This window comes from Ornithodoros turicata, unplaced genomic scaffold (genome assembly GCF_037126465.1).
Source record: "Ornithodoros turicata isolate Travis unplaced genomic scaffold, ASM3712646v1 Chromosome31, whole genome shotgun sequence".
NCBI classification, from domain to species: Eukaryota; Metazoa; Arthropoda; class Arachnida; order Ixodida; family Argasidae; genus Ornithodoros; species Ornithodoros turicata.
Window position 1 is genome coordinate 741,467 of NW_026999355.1, and position 15,293 is coordinate 756,759.

A 15,293-nucleotide genomic window follows, 5' to 3' on the forward strand; every position below is an offset into this window, starting at 1 on the left:
TTAATCGTGTGAAACAGGCCCCGCGATGTGCCTTTGCCTCAGGCCCCGCACACCCCTAGCACCGGCTGTGGCTGCACGAGCTGCAGGGTATAGGACTGCGGAGGTAATTCCGATCACCTGAGGTTCTTGTGACGTGCGCCGGAAACAGTGGCGTAGCCAGACCTCCAACGTAAGGGTGGGGGGCTCGATACGAAAACTCACTTCCTCCCCCCCCCCGATCCTGTGTGCGACAACACGCACACAGATCTGTGCACACTGCAAAGTACGGATGAAAAAAAAGGAAAGAAAGTAGCTGACTTGGACCTGCACAATACGATTACATGTACAGGCTGTCATGACCAATGAGCCAATGAGGTGGTGTCACGAAGATTGGAAGTATTTTGAAAACTTTGAAAACTATGCAAGCTAGTGTGCTGCTTAAATAGACGCCATGAACTGCAAGAACTTTTGCGATCGTCACACTGGTCCCCTCTTCCCCATATATTATGTTCTCCTCGGATCTGCATGATTTGCGTGGGTCGGTCCGTGACAGCTAGGTGGAGGGGCTTGGGTTCCTTCAAGGGTTCGGGCCATTACGAACCTGTATTTTCGTCAGACTCTGAGAAGTGCGACGAAGTTTCTTCAGAGTCACAGGTGTATACGCTAACAGCAACCTCCGTGTTGCACAGGTGCTCGCCGCGCATGACGAGCCTTGCTTCGCAGCCTTATCTACAATCTACAGGGTGAATTTAGCAAAGGTTACACATTTTGATAACGTCGTAAAAATAGAAGATGACGTTTCTAGCGCTTCAAACTTTACAGACTCATAGTCATTCGTCTCAAGCTTCAACCACATTTTTTTTCAAATGCTATCACTTTGTAGACAAAAGTTAGAAGCAAAGCAAATTCTCACCCCATGTATTTCCTATGGCCTATACCGCCCACACACCACCATTTTTTTCCCTCTGTCTGCTTCTCGTTCACATCACCATGTATAGGTGGCGCTGCCTCGAAACCCTGCATCTAGTCCATCTGGTTGTTCCATAGGTTCTGGTTTTGCTTCGTCTCCAGGCAGCGTCACCTATACGTGGTGATGTGAATGTGAAGCAGACAGAGGAAAAAAAAAAAAAAAGGCGGTTTGCGGACGGTATAGGCCATAGGAAATGCACCGGGTGAGAAATTGGTTTGCTTGCTGGCAAACAGTTTATAAACAGTGCGGTTGTCGTTTCTGCGCGACGTTTTGGAAGTATTTTTATCCTATAATCTCGCAGTAAAACGCGCAGTTCTGCACATAAGCCACAGTACTGTTGACGACTTCCAAAGATATGTGATGCCGACTGCGTGTTAAGACTCACTGAGCCGATGCGATGTACTTAAACTAAGGAAAAATGAGCTACCATGTTGCGGAAGAAGTATGGCATAGTTTACGCTGGCAAAATACGTACATTATATTCATCTCTTGGCTTTATGACGACAGAAATATATATCGTTAGCGACAAAACGACATGCAAACAAAGTCACGTGACCTCAAAATGACTGTTTCTATCACGTGCGACCAGGTCAAGGTGGCGGTTTTGCAGAAAGCACTCGCTTGGGGGTAGTTACAAAGATGGCGTATTTATGTCACCGGACGTCCTCCCAGTGTTGCTTGCAACACATCCTTCCAGTGGCGGCTCCGGGTGACCGCTCCTCGCATTTCAAAAACCATTTTCGTGACGTTTGCGCCGTTTTCAGACGAGATATTCCGTAACTGCGTTCGAAACATGTCAGTAACCATAATAGTAACAGAAGCCTGCAACCGATTTTCTTCCGAGGTCTCCCTTCCTCGGGGCTGCACACCACGCGACGAGTAAAGTAACAGAATGATGTTTTATCAATAGGAAACCGTCCCAGTTCTATTGCTAGCATCTCTTGACTAACTTGTCTCATTTATTCGCAGCCATGAGCGTGTCCTACTATTATGTGCGGAAGATGTACTCCTGGAGCGTGCAAGAGTACACGGCCGTCAGCTCTATCTCGTCAGGCGTCACCTACATCTTCTATGCGCCCATCGTACTCCTTTTCTCACGGGTATTGAAGGTATCTGATTTGTGGATGGCAGCCACCGGAGTGTCCTTTGCAGTTGGTCAACTTGTCGTATGTGGTCTGGCGTACACGGAGTGGCTCTACTACCTCCGTGAGTATTGCATTGCTCGTCCTGGGCTCATGGAGCCCTATTTACCGCCCATTATACCCTATCTTACCAGCACGGACGAACTGCTGTTTTGGGCTCTCTTGAGCAGTGCCAAGCACTTCAGCCACGGTCACATTAGATAAGACACAGGAAGCTCATGTTGCTATATGTACCTCATATTGTCTTGGTCCTATGCAGACTTGTACGTATCTTGAGTACGTACTCAAAATACAGTATTTTAAATACTTTTTCCGGTATTTTGGTACTCAATACTTTTTGCGACAAGTATTTTTAATGTATTTAAAATACTTTTTTCGGTAAAATACTTTATTCGGCTACTCAGTACTCAAAATACTTTCCTTCCTCGTCAAGCCATATCCAGCACGCTTCCCGCCGTGCCGAGATTTTCAGCTCACTGGGATTTAACCCCATTTTTCTTCGTTTTCTTTTTTTCGGGAATTCGCGAATCTGTCATTTTTCCTCTTGTACAATAGGCTGGTCCCAAGCCTGGCCTTGCTTCTCAATAGCCAGCTTCGTCAGAAAACCGTTCCTATTCATATTGCCAGGTGAATCACAAGGGGATTAGGTACAAGATAATCCCGGTATTTATTTCCTTGGTCATCAAAGCAATAAACACGTGTCAGAGGTTGAAAGACCCGAACCGACATACAGGAGGGATTACGAAGTTTTGGGTCAGAACATATCAACAAAGTTTACTTGGGTTCACCAAAGTTCACCAAACATTACTTGACACCAAGACGTTGCAAATGAAAGATATGCATGGCTGATGAAGTTTATTCCTTTCATTTGTAAGGCCACGTTCAGAATATGCGTTTCACTTACTGCTAATACTAAAGTACTTTAAATAGTATCTTAAATACTTCTTAGAGTATTTAGTACTCTACTCAAATTACTTTAAGTTTTGAGTATTTTGTACTCTATTTTAAATACTGTTTCCGTAGAGTATTTAGTATCGTATTTTAAATACTTTTGCGCAGTATTTTGTACAAGTCTGGTCCTATGTTACCCTACCAGACATTTTCTTATTGTGCGAATCAGCCTAATATTCAGCTCTCTAAATAACACTCATCTTGGTCAGTGGCGGCGTCTACGGGAGGGGGGGGGGCAATCCCCCCCCCCGTAGACTCCTCCCAAGACGTCCTCCGAGGGGGCGTAAAAATGACTGCCGGATGGCTGGGAGCTCACGGTGTTTGGCGTCCCCCAAACCGATGACATCGTCTGTCGTCTGTGAAGCTCTGTTGCATTGTTCGACGGTCACAAGTATGGTCTTTGCAAGGCATATATATTAAGGCATATTAACGCATTGTGTACAAGCCTGTCCTTTCAACAGAATAGAATACGAGGCTCAGTCAAAAAGTAACCCTAAAATCACGATAAAAAATCGAAATTGCGCAGTGCGCGACTTTTGCTTCACACAAGCTCTTTCCCACGGCGAAACGAAACAGTGAGAGACAGAAAGTTGTCATGACGGGAAGCGTGGCGTCATCAGACCATATCAAAGATGGCTGCCCCCTTGCACGTGTGCACCAGCCAGGAGCAGCGTTCAGCCGTTCGTTTTTTCTTCAACGAGTGAAGGACGAGTGAAGGTGAAAATCGAACGATATTCATCAGAGGATGGTATCCCAGTATGGGGATACTTGTTTGTCGCTGCAGCAAGTGTACGAGGGGCGCAGGAGGTTTAAATCTGGCGTGACTTCTGTGGCTGATGCACCGCGGCCGCTCCTGGCGGCCGACCGATGCCACAACGCCTGACATTATCGTTGCAGTGGAAGCTGTCATACGGGACAACCGCAGAGTAACCATCGACCAGGTGGCTGGAAACTTGAACATCAGTCACCACGTTGTTCACGACGTTCTACATTACCACAAGGTATCAGCCCGATGTGTACCAAAGCACTTGATTCCGGAACTCAAGGGACGTCGCATGGACGCCTGTCAGGAGGCTGTCACAGCGCTATGAAGCTCAGAGCGACGACTTCTTGCAACGTATTGTCAATGGCGACGAATGTTGGGTGCACTAGCTATTTCCAGCCGGAAACCAAGAGGGCAAGCAAGGAGTGGCGGCATTCCATTTCACTGAAACCAAGAAGTTTCGTTCGCTTCTGTCGGCCGGCAAGGTAATGCTGACTGTTTTCTGGGATGCAAAAGATCCAATCGTGGAAGCGCAACATGCCCATCAGGGAGCCACTGTCAACAGCCAGTCATACAGTGAAGCTTACCCAGAAAGAGTTGAAGCCCGCGATAAAATCTAAACGCCGTGGCTTACTCAGTTCTGGCTTGCTGCTACAGCATGACAATGCGCGACCGCACACAGCTCGTGCGACCGTGGAAAAAATTAAGGACCTTCGTCTGGAGGTGTCTTCCCCATCTCGCATATTCCGGCGGACCTTGCGCCCAGCGACTATCATCTATTTGGCCTACCAAAGAAGCGCTAGGCGGGAAAAAAAATTGCCAGTGACGACGAAGTAAAGCAGGTGGGTGCATGAGTGGCTACAGAGTCAACCGCAGGATGTTTTTTTTGTTTGTTCTGCCATTGGAGCGCTGGTGAGGCGGTGCCGCACGGTGCATTGAACGTATGGGGAGGGGGGGGGGCGATGTTGAAAAGTGATCACAAGCCTTCTATCTCTCTGCTACATTTTCGCAAATAAAAAAAAAATTTAAGGTTTACTTTTTGACGGACCCTCCTATCAAAGGTTGGATGCCGTATGGTACGCTTTTCAGTCATTCCGTTGTGTCGTGTTTCGTTCGGGGCGTCCATGTGTTTAGGGGTCACCCACGGAACGCACGGCCAAAGAAGTTGTGTGGTACGGCGTGAGGGGGGGGGGGCGCAATCTTGGCGTGTGCCCCCCAGGACCAAAAAGTAGACGCCGGCCCCGATGTAGGTAAACCTACCGCGCACCTTAAATAGGCCATCTATGTAGATCCTATTATCCTTCCTCCATTCCAAGGGCGACTTTGAACGTTCTCTGCCACTTGTTTATTGGGTTACTTGTTCGATATGTGTTAAAGGGATTGAGAAACCACACGGATAGACCTTTGTCTCTGACAGGGTCTGTACGCTTCACGCTGCGCACCTCTTATACGAAGTCCCCACCTCCCAAATCCTATATTTTTTTAGGCTACCGAGCTTTAAAAATCTCCCATCTTCGAGGCCCCCGCTAACCGTGGCGCCAAGCGGTGCGGAGCAGCTCCATGCGGGGCGGGGCAGCAGGCGGGACATGACGCTTTGACCGGTTGCTCTACGTCTTAGCACTTCGCTCATTTCCGCTGGCGTTACGAGCACTTCGCCGCGCCGCGTACCAGCGTTTCATGAAGATGGGAAGCTCGCACTTCCGTTGCGCGCTCGATACGTAATACCGAGATGGAGGAGGGGAGCTAAAAGTGAGAGACCTCATCATATTCAAAGCGCCATAACGCCGTGACGTGGGAGCGCAGCGTGAAGGGGTTTCGACGGAGATGTTTGGCACCCATAAATCAACATTTCAACCATGATTTCGTGTGAGTATTCGGGATTGGTTAGCCTAGAAGGACCTGGGGTCGGATTCACAAACGCGATCGTAAGTAACGCTAAGATGCGCCAAGACGTCGCCGCCTGCGACGCGCGTACGACGGCGTCGTAAGCAGAGGTGGGCATTTGTCCTCACTAGCCTCGCCCTCACCTCAATTTTCTGGGAGAAAAATTTTCCTCACCTCACCTCAAATTCCCCGCCGAAATTTTCCTCACCTCACCTCAATTTTTTTCGACATTTTCCTCACATCACCTCACCTCAATTTTTTAAAGCTATTTGCGTATTCGATGTGAAGATTGTGTATTCGATGCGCGTTGGCTTTGAGTGACTACCAATGCAAATGGATATATCTCAAGCGTGAGTGCATACAGGGTACGGCACGAATTAAACGTGTCATTTGACCATTATAAGAAAACGGCTTAACGGAAAAATATGGGGTAAACAACTTTCTTCTGGACATTTAGTTTGTCACCAAATACAAATAGTTTCATCAATTTGCCATTGAAATACATTTTCGAAATTGAACTCATTAAATTGCTTAGTCAATGTACCGTTCTTTTTTTTTTTTTCGGCTTGCTGGAAGACTTGGCCTAGTCAATCACAGAAAACGCTTCGTGGAACGATTGTTATACCGATAAAAGTTGCGCGGAAATTGAGGTTCAATTGCGGGTATGCGAGTACGCGCAAAGTCGGGCGTCAGATCAGCGGCGAGAGAGGAGGGCAGTCCCCGCCCAGATGAGAGACAGAAGCTGCAGAAAGAAGGAAAGATATCCCATGTACGCGCGGGAAAAGTTTTCATAAAGTGAGCGTTCATAAATTTTTCCTCGCCTCACCTCAAAACATTTTCCCATAGTTTTCCTCACCTCACCTAAAATTTTTTTGAAAATTTTCCTCACCTCACCTCAAACATCACCAGAAAAATTGGCCCTCTCCTCACCTCAAATATTGTGAGGTGAGGGTGAGGAAACCCTCGCACGCCCTCGTGAGGGTGCTCACCTCTGGTCGTAAGCACGATTCACAAAACTGTCGTAGTGGAGAGGGTACCCCCTTTGATGAGGAAGAGGAAGTTGCTCATTTCGTGTCACACGCAACCACGAGAGAAACAGGCAACGGGTGCGAGACTATGTTTTCACTGTGGTAACGATGACGAAAATCTGTTATCATACCAATAATAGTCGTCCCATTAGAAGAAGTCGCCCGTCCCCAAGTGTGCTGCTCATACAAGTGCTCTCGGTCTTTCGGTAGCCATAGTGCAGTCACAGGCGAAACGTCCTAGCGGACATCCTCTCGAAGAGGACGACTAACTACTTAAATGTCAATTATTAATTAAATATTGAATTAGGTACTTTCGGGCAATCCTCGTTGAAAGTCATTCCATTAAAAAAAAATCCTGTAACGTGCACGTGCGTTGGAATATCTATCGCGGAATTCTGGTACGCAAATGAGTCGAAACCTCACCGATTCGGATCGCAGGGAGCACAGTGCTCAATTCCACACCAGAGGGCCACGTGGTTTGGAGGGATGGAAATGATTGGAGTAGGTGCTGATCTGCTGGCCAGATCAACCACTTTGTGGCCCAAATAAGCCTCCGACGGGGAAGGTCATGGGCTCCTGAGGCACGTGGTTTTGGTTTCGGACGTTGCACAGCACGCGCTTGTTTCGCGGTTTTTAAAATATATAATCAATGAGGTTTGTCCCCAGTATCGCTTTTGCCCGAAATTCCCTAATTAAAAAGTTAATGAATTACGAAATTTTAGGTAATCAGTCATCTTGTAGTTACTTGTAGGTACAGCTCCGTCCAAACCTAACTTGAACACGGCGCCGGCCTGCGGAGCAAGAGGGACGACACCCTAGCGGCTCTAACTGGAATTATCGGGAGAGAGCGTTGAGGGCTGTCCTACTCGCATCACGGTGGTGCCCGTCTGAGAACTGGTGCTCCGCTTCGAACGGGCGCTGACGTTTGCGTGGATATTTGTTATCTGCGCATCGTTCCAGTCTGTTCTGGAAATTGCTGCGGGCGATTGAAATCTTCGCCATCTGATCAGTGATTGTCCGCGCCGTTAGCAGCCATGTCATTGGTATGCGTCATATTGCTGTAGTGGCGTCACAATGATTGGAATTAAGCAATAGAATGAAAGCAATGTAATAATAATACACACGTGTAAATGCATTACGCTGGAAAAGATCGTTGCTTAGAGCACTGCATTCCGCGCAACGTTGTATCATATGTTCGCGATGGCCAGCCAGTTGACGAGCTTGTTCCATTCTCCCAGTGATTCTCCTTGTGTCACAGTGTGCTAACGAAGAAGTTAAACATGTTAAATAATGTGGAATAGTCGGCGCCTTTATGAGTGCTACTCTTTATTTTCCTTCCCTTCTAGCCTTTATTTCTTCGAACAACAATGAGAATGAGCAGCTTGCTATGCGTCGAAATAATTTACGGTAAAGAACACCTTGTAGAACGTCGTAAGAATGGAATTTTCCATGCGACATCACAATGTGGTTGCTCGCTCGCATTATTCACATATTCACTGTCCATCACCACTTCCATGCTGCTTCAAAATAACTCGGGTTTGTTATGAGAGTGAAATTATCTTTTAGCCCTTGAACGCACAGAGCTTCTCCCGCGCAGTTAATAGCAAGGAAACGGCAGTTTTGAGGCAACTGATGCTTCACAGCGATCAGTGATATCAGGTGGCACAAGGTCACGTAATCACTACAAACAAGCTGAAGCTTTGCGTCTCTTATCATTGCCCATTCGAAGCGGAGCACCACTTCTCAGATGGCCACCTCCGTGATGCGAGTATAGGACAGCCCTCAACGCTCTCTCCCGATAATTCCAGTTAGAGCCGCCAGGGTGTCGTCCCTCTTGCTCCGCAGGCCGGCGCCGTGTTCAAGTTAAGTTTGGACGGAGCTGTACATACTCCCTTCGACAGGATGCCCGCCTAGCCGTATAACTCAACTGCAAAGACGACGTCTGTGCTGCTCTCAACGTTTTTTTTTTACAAAAAAAATCTGTAAACGATAAAAAAGTAAAAAATAAAGATCCACCAAACTTCAGTGGAACGATACGTTACCGCGAAGAATATGGTTTCGGATGTTCGGTTATAGGATGTTGATTTTGCATTCCATTCTGGACGCTAACCCGGACACTTGACAACACGTGTGTCACATATTGCTCGCATTCCATTACTTCTTGACATCCGTGCTGTTATTAATAAGTTCGTATCATTCTCCACCTTGTCTTCTCTTTCAGAATACGTTGTTGGTATTCCATCTTTCGTGGGTCACGTGGGCATACGCACGCATCTCTCCAAGCTGTTGGCAGAAGATGAAGTTGGTGAGGCCTTATAACGAAATTTACATCGGCCAAACTCAACCTGTGGCACCGTTATACGTGCACTACCTAAAGTTGTTAAAGTTAGTTATAAAGTATTTGAGTTACTGTTACAGATAAGTGGGTCCAAAAGTATGTAAGTTACACGTACAAACTGAAGAAGTACTCGATACTTATACAGTTACTTTGCTCCCTTATATGTTCAAGACTAACGAAATCATAAAACGTATCTTCTCTGTTCACCTCATAGATTGAATAATGTATTTCTTAGTCGTGAACGAATAATTGAGATTTCTAAAAGATTCTATACAGTAACAAATTCTAAAAATATTCTTATTCACAGAACATCGAATAGACACTCAAACCGCCAGTCTGCCCCTTATCCCATTTGTTGATAATGGTTTGGCTTATCAGCCATTTTCGTGTTCGATCACCTGCCTACCATCTAAAGAAGTACTCGAAACAAGGATACAAGTTACTCAAAAAGTATACTGAAAGTAGGCTATGTCACGACTTTCCTTCATCTTTCCCTCATCCTTTCCCTCATCCTTTCCCTCATCCTTTCCCTCATCCTTTCCTTCATCCTTTCCTTCATCCTTTCCTTCATCCTTTCCTTCATCCTTTCCTTCATCCTTTCCTTCATCCTTTCCTTCATTCTTTCCTCATCCTCCAATTCGCTCTTTCCAAGGGCGGATGATTTTTGAAAGCAGCGTGGAACATTGGCTTCGCGCGCGCGGTTCAGGTCACCTGCTTGCGTTGTTCAGAAAAAAGAAAAAAAAAGTTACATCAGTTATCATTAAACGTACTGCTTGATTACTTTTTTCTCATTATTTATTTATTCATTGACCGCAAGTCACATGCGACCTTACTCCCAGCTCCTCACGTTAACATCACTGATATCGGTCGACATCAGCGCCATGAACGTAAGACGTTCCGACTTCCGGACGTTCATAAAACGTTTCATAACTATTGGATTGCGGACTTTCGGATTTATCTAAACAAATACCAAAAATGTACTCCTTAAATTTGAAAGCAATTCGGATTTATCCGAAAGACTCGGCTTTGCGGAGTCCCAGTAACCATGAGCTCAGCAAGAAAAGCTTTGCCCCGATGTTGTTTGCCGTTTTATTATTGAAGTATGTGTCTTTGGATAATGCAGGGAAGATCTTTTCATTCCTGGCGTCCTGTGAAGCCATCCTCCCCATCGTTGGTGAGGTGATCTTCACCAAGGTCTTTCAGTGGTCTCTGGACTTCTTCCCGGGGTTGGTGTACCTCATAGCTGCAGCCATTTGCCTATGTTCTGTCGTGCTGCTCGTGTGAGTATGTAACCAGTTACCCGAGGCACTGGAACTATAGTATGCCAGATGCTCTACAGCTCTAGAACTGCAAATCGACCTTGTTGCCGTACTTACCTGGTCCCGTCTTACCTGTTCGTTCGAGTTCTCCCGAATATGCGTTCCAAAACAAGCTTTCGGGTAGGAGTTGGCCACGTGACCAAGAGTGTATGCGATCCTCGAGTTGATTATGCAACGGGCCAGCGCGAGTACGATCCTCGACTGTGGCGACAGCGGACGACACTGATATTTGAGCCTCCGGACATCAGAACCTCTGGCCGCTGCTCCGTTTTGCTGTGACGGTGTCGACTTCGGTGTGGGGTCACCTTGCGTGAGTTCGTAAAGCATTCACGCCATGAATTAAGGGTAGTTACCGCGCCTTCCGAGAAACGGTAGCGCTGGTTCTGGTCCGTAGCTAGGTCTAAAATGCATTGAAGCAGCTTTCGGCATTCACATGCAACGCGCTGATGTGTGTTGTATATGGTTCTGCGCATGCTGCTCTGGAGAAAACATGACGTCACAAAATCTGCACTGGGATTTCCGGGCGTCCACCATATTGTAACCGAGACGAGCAGCAGCAAAAGCGGACGACAGCTCTGACGTCACTATACTCTTAGGTACCCTAATCTGACAGAGAGTAACGCCAGTCGATCCGGAGTCGCTATCCTCGGGTAGGCGACTCGTTTCTGAAACGCGGGTCGTGACGGCGTGACGTAATCGGGTTGATTCTGGAACGCAACGAGTAGCTACTCTGAACTCTCGGGTCAACCCGGGTTAGTTCTGGTAGAGCAAGAAGGATGCGCACCCGACTAACACCAACAGCACCTGGTTTGGGCGACGTACGTGACGCAACAATTAAGTGTGACGTACGTGACACACCAATCACGACCGTGCTTTCAGCGGCCATAGCTATGGAGACGAGCCACCATCTGTCGCTGCTAGCCACGAAAACCTGATGTTTCGAAATCGTCTTCGGCGATTGGCTGACATCTTGGCCTCCTGCGACGATTGCCTGACTAAATATATCTACTTGCGAAGGAGTGAGGGGAGGCATACGCAGGCTCTTCTGTATCTATAGTTGGCGTTCGCCAGACGCGGAGCGAGTTGATCTTGTGGCGGCCGTGGACGACGACGACGCGCAATACGATCACGCGCCGGCGGTGCTGGTAAAAGGGCTCGCCATTGTCGGTCTCACAGGAGTGGGCAACGTCAAGACTGACGTCCTGGGCCGACTTCTAAGGGAACTGTGCCGACATATGTCTCAAACCCGCGCGCCAGCGCATCATCAGTTGTTATTTGTAACCATTATGCTTAGCCTTGGGCAATCTTCCCTTGTGGATAACGGCGAGCATCCGAGATCGAAGTAGTAGTTCCATCGATGCACGCTTGGACAGCGGCCACGACATCAGACCCTCCAGAAGATTCAATCGTCACCGATCGGGACACGTGTAGCGGAAGCCTGAACGGAAGACACCATGTACGGCAATTCGACCCTTCTACCATCCGAAATTTCAAGACCGTCTGCGGACCGCCAGAATCACTAGGCACCGACGCTTCCACACTTCCCAAGACCACGCATTTCACACCTGTCGACACTTGCAAACACCACCATCTAAGCGTCAACACTGCCTCATGCCGGCGATCTTTCATCCAAGGGCAACGTTCCACCGGGGACCCCCAGGGTAGACCACCATGAGTCATGCTCCCAGCCTCCACCTGCTTCACGATGGTCCTCCCCGGCATCTCTCACAGATCAGTCCGGCCGCGGCACTAGAGCTTTGCGCTCGCCTACTGGTCTCTGTAGTCGCGGCAGCCGGAGCCACGTCACCCTAGTCGGCGCCTCGGACTACACCACCTCCATCCAACATGGCACCCTCACCTCCCGTTCCACTGGCGCACACCGTCAGCACCCATCTTACCCTGCGGACATCGCAGCTCCAACACCGATGCACACCACCGGCACCAAAGCTACCTTTGGATATTACTTCTCTCTGCAACTCCTCGGTACCTCATCGGCAACAACAGTCCAAGCGTACTGCCCCTGTACGGGTCGCGGTACAATCGCCCACACCGCCCTGGAGCCCGTGCTGCTCAAGCTCTCACCCTGGAATTTGCTCGGCCAACGCAGCACTTGCCCTCACCACCACGCCACTACCGCAGACGCAGCAACCACAAGGAATCAGTATCCAGCTGTCTCATCAACGTGTCGTCACCGCTTGCCACCGCCACCTCAAGGTATCGACGCAGCCCTCAACCGCAACTACCGCTCCGCGTCTGAAGGGGGGAGGAGTGTGGCGGCTGTGGGTGACCACGACGCGCATACAATCACGCGCGCCAGCGCATCATCAGTTCCACCGATCCCGCCTGAATAGCGGCCACGCCATCAGGCCCTCCAGAAGATTCCACCATGATCGAAAAGATTCCATCGTCACCGATCGGGACTCGTGTAGAGGAAGACCGTCGTCCTCTGCAATCTCAAACGACCAGTGAAACATGCGAATCTGATCCGATTCGACCAGTGAAACATGCGAATCCGATCCGACTCGACCAGTGAAACATGCGAATCCGATCCGATTCGACCAGTGAAACACGCGAATCCAAACCGAATCGACCAGTGACACATGCGAATCCAAACCGAATCGACCAGTAAAACCTGCGAATCCAATCCGATTTGACCGGTAAAACATGCGAATCATCGATGTGCCAACCAAATCCTCGAATCCACGAATCCCAGCTCCCAAAACGGCGAATCGAATTTTTCGAATCCACCAACCACGTTTGTTTTGTTTCTTTTTCAAACTGGCGACTCCGGAGTCCTCGAAAGCCTCATTGGCCGAAGGGTGTTTTCTTGTTTTTTTGTTTACATTGCTCTGGACAGAAAGAGTTCAGGTAGGAACTGTTACATTACAAGTTTAAAAGTAATATGGTTTTGCTTTCGATTGTTGCTTAGTTTTATGATAAATAATTCTCGCGAATTTATAGTTCGCTTCTTGTAGTCGATGAACAGTGTGTTAAATAGATTACGTTTGAGAAGAACTATATGGGTATGTTTTCTCCCGAAACTGAAGTATTATTTAATTTGTTTTTCACTAAACAAATGTATCATATTCTATTTCAAAACACTTTTCGGTATAGGTTTTTTTTTTCTTGGCGTTTTAAACTCTATTCATAAAAAGGATTCGAGATTCGTAAGATTCGTGGATTCGCAGAACCTTCCTTGGATTCGGATTCGGATTAAAAAAATTCTGGATTCGTCCCATCTCTAATGCGAATCCAATCCGATTCGACCCGAAACATGCGAATCCAATCCGAATCGACCAGTGAAACATGCGAATCCAACCCGAGTCGACCAGTCAAACATGCGAATCTAATCTGAACCTCGACAGTGAAACACGCGAATACGTTCTGAATCTCGAGAGAGAGAGAGACATGCGAATCCCATCCGAATCGACCAGTGAAACATGCGAATCCAGTCTGGATCTCTGCAGTGAAACATGCGAAAGCCATCCGAGTCGACCAGTGAAACACGCGAATCCGATCGGAATCGACCAGTGAAACATGCCAATCCCATCTGGATCAACCAGTAAAACATGCGAATCCCATCTGAATCGATCAGTGAAACATGCGAATCGTGTGACAAGGGTCGGTTCCAGACCCTCATTTTAGGGGAGGGGACACTTTCTTTGTCGATGCGCGTAATTGGTGAGGGAAGAGCGGGAAAACCACTGTATAACGTAATGCTTTTTTTGCCCCCCCCCCCCCCCAGAACCGCCCCTCGTGTATGACACGATTTCTGATCCCTGTTGCAAGTGCCTCTGCCAAGTGCAAAGTGGCCCTGTTATACGTAAGCTAAGCGTCCTCCACGACACTCACAACGCTTTATTTTCCATTAGGTACTGCGCCCGTATATCAAGCCACTCCTACACACCACTGCAGAAGGAGAATGAAATAATCTGCGACGACGACGCCGTCGGCAACTGCAGCATCAGTGCTTGAGTTATATCGTGCGATAAGAGAGCGTCGCAATATGACATTAGCGGAGCTCTGCTGCGAGGGACAGCGGACCTCCATTCCGGATACAATTGGACGGACATTCTAATTGAAAGATGTCCCTCCGGCAAACGCACAACACGTTGTGTCACAGTCTCAACGGCAGAACACACGTCATGAAAGCAAGATTATTTCCTGGCCCTTTACTTTTTACACAGCCTATAATGGCATATGTCCTTTGACTAGCACAACCGTGTTGCCACTGGCATACTGTTGAATGCAGCAATGAGCAACACAGTGAAGACAAGAGGTTGGCGCCACGGCTGCTTACTGACAACTAACGGAAGTCTTTATTCGACACTCTGCATTCAACAATATGTCTAGACACCAACTACCCCAACTTCGTACACTTCTGCCACTATAGCAGCAGGGGTGCCGCACTCATTCGTGTCCGCGGGCCGCATTGAGCCATGGAAGCATTGAGCCATGAAGGAGCCATTTCCACGGATTTGGGCTAGCCTGTTCTTGATATAGATGACATAAAACGTGTATATATATATATATATATATATATATGAGTTACTTAGCGTTGCTCAATAACAGGGTCAGCAACCCTTTTTATTTGCTGTGTGATGAGGAAACTTGGCAACATCGTGCGAAATTCATTGCGCAGCTGTAATCTTATGGGCTGCGTTGAGGTGTTCGTTTTTGAGGTGTCGTTTTGAGGTGTTAGTTGTGAGCGTAACTTTGACCTATTAAGGTACATCACAGAAAACGCCTGCGCGCAGACGTATGTTTGCACAGTTGTCTCGCCCCCGCAGGGGCGTCTGCTGTCGCAGGCGTTTGATGGGTTGCGACACCGCGGACCCGAGCACAAGTGGTTTGGAGCCACCCACGTGACGGCTGTGCGTGGCTTAGCCGTAACCGAGGAAAAGTAGATCCTGGTGGCT

General features: G+C 48.0%; 1 protein-coding gene across 1 annotated transcript in view; it reads left to right on the forward strand.

Annotated features, from left to right (window-relative positions):
* The window catches only part of LOC135373751 (uncharacterized), a 54,441-nt gene extending 39,516 nt beyond the window's left edge, over window positions 1-14,925 (forward strand). Inside the window, exons 4-6 of the mRNA XM_064606840.1 lie at window positions 8,939-9,022; window positions 10,179-10,335; window positions 14,247-14,925. Of these exons, the coding sequence (XP_064462910.1) occupies window positions 8,939-9,022; window positions 10,179-10,335; window positions 14,247-14,349 (344 nt within the window). The 3' untranslated portion in view covers window positions 14,350-14,925. The remainder of the gene's footprint in view (window positions 1-8,938; window positions 9,023-10,178; window positions 10,336-14,246) is intronic.
* The last annotated feature ends 368 nt before the right edge of the window (window positions 14,926-15,293 follow it).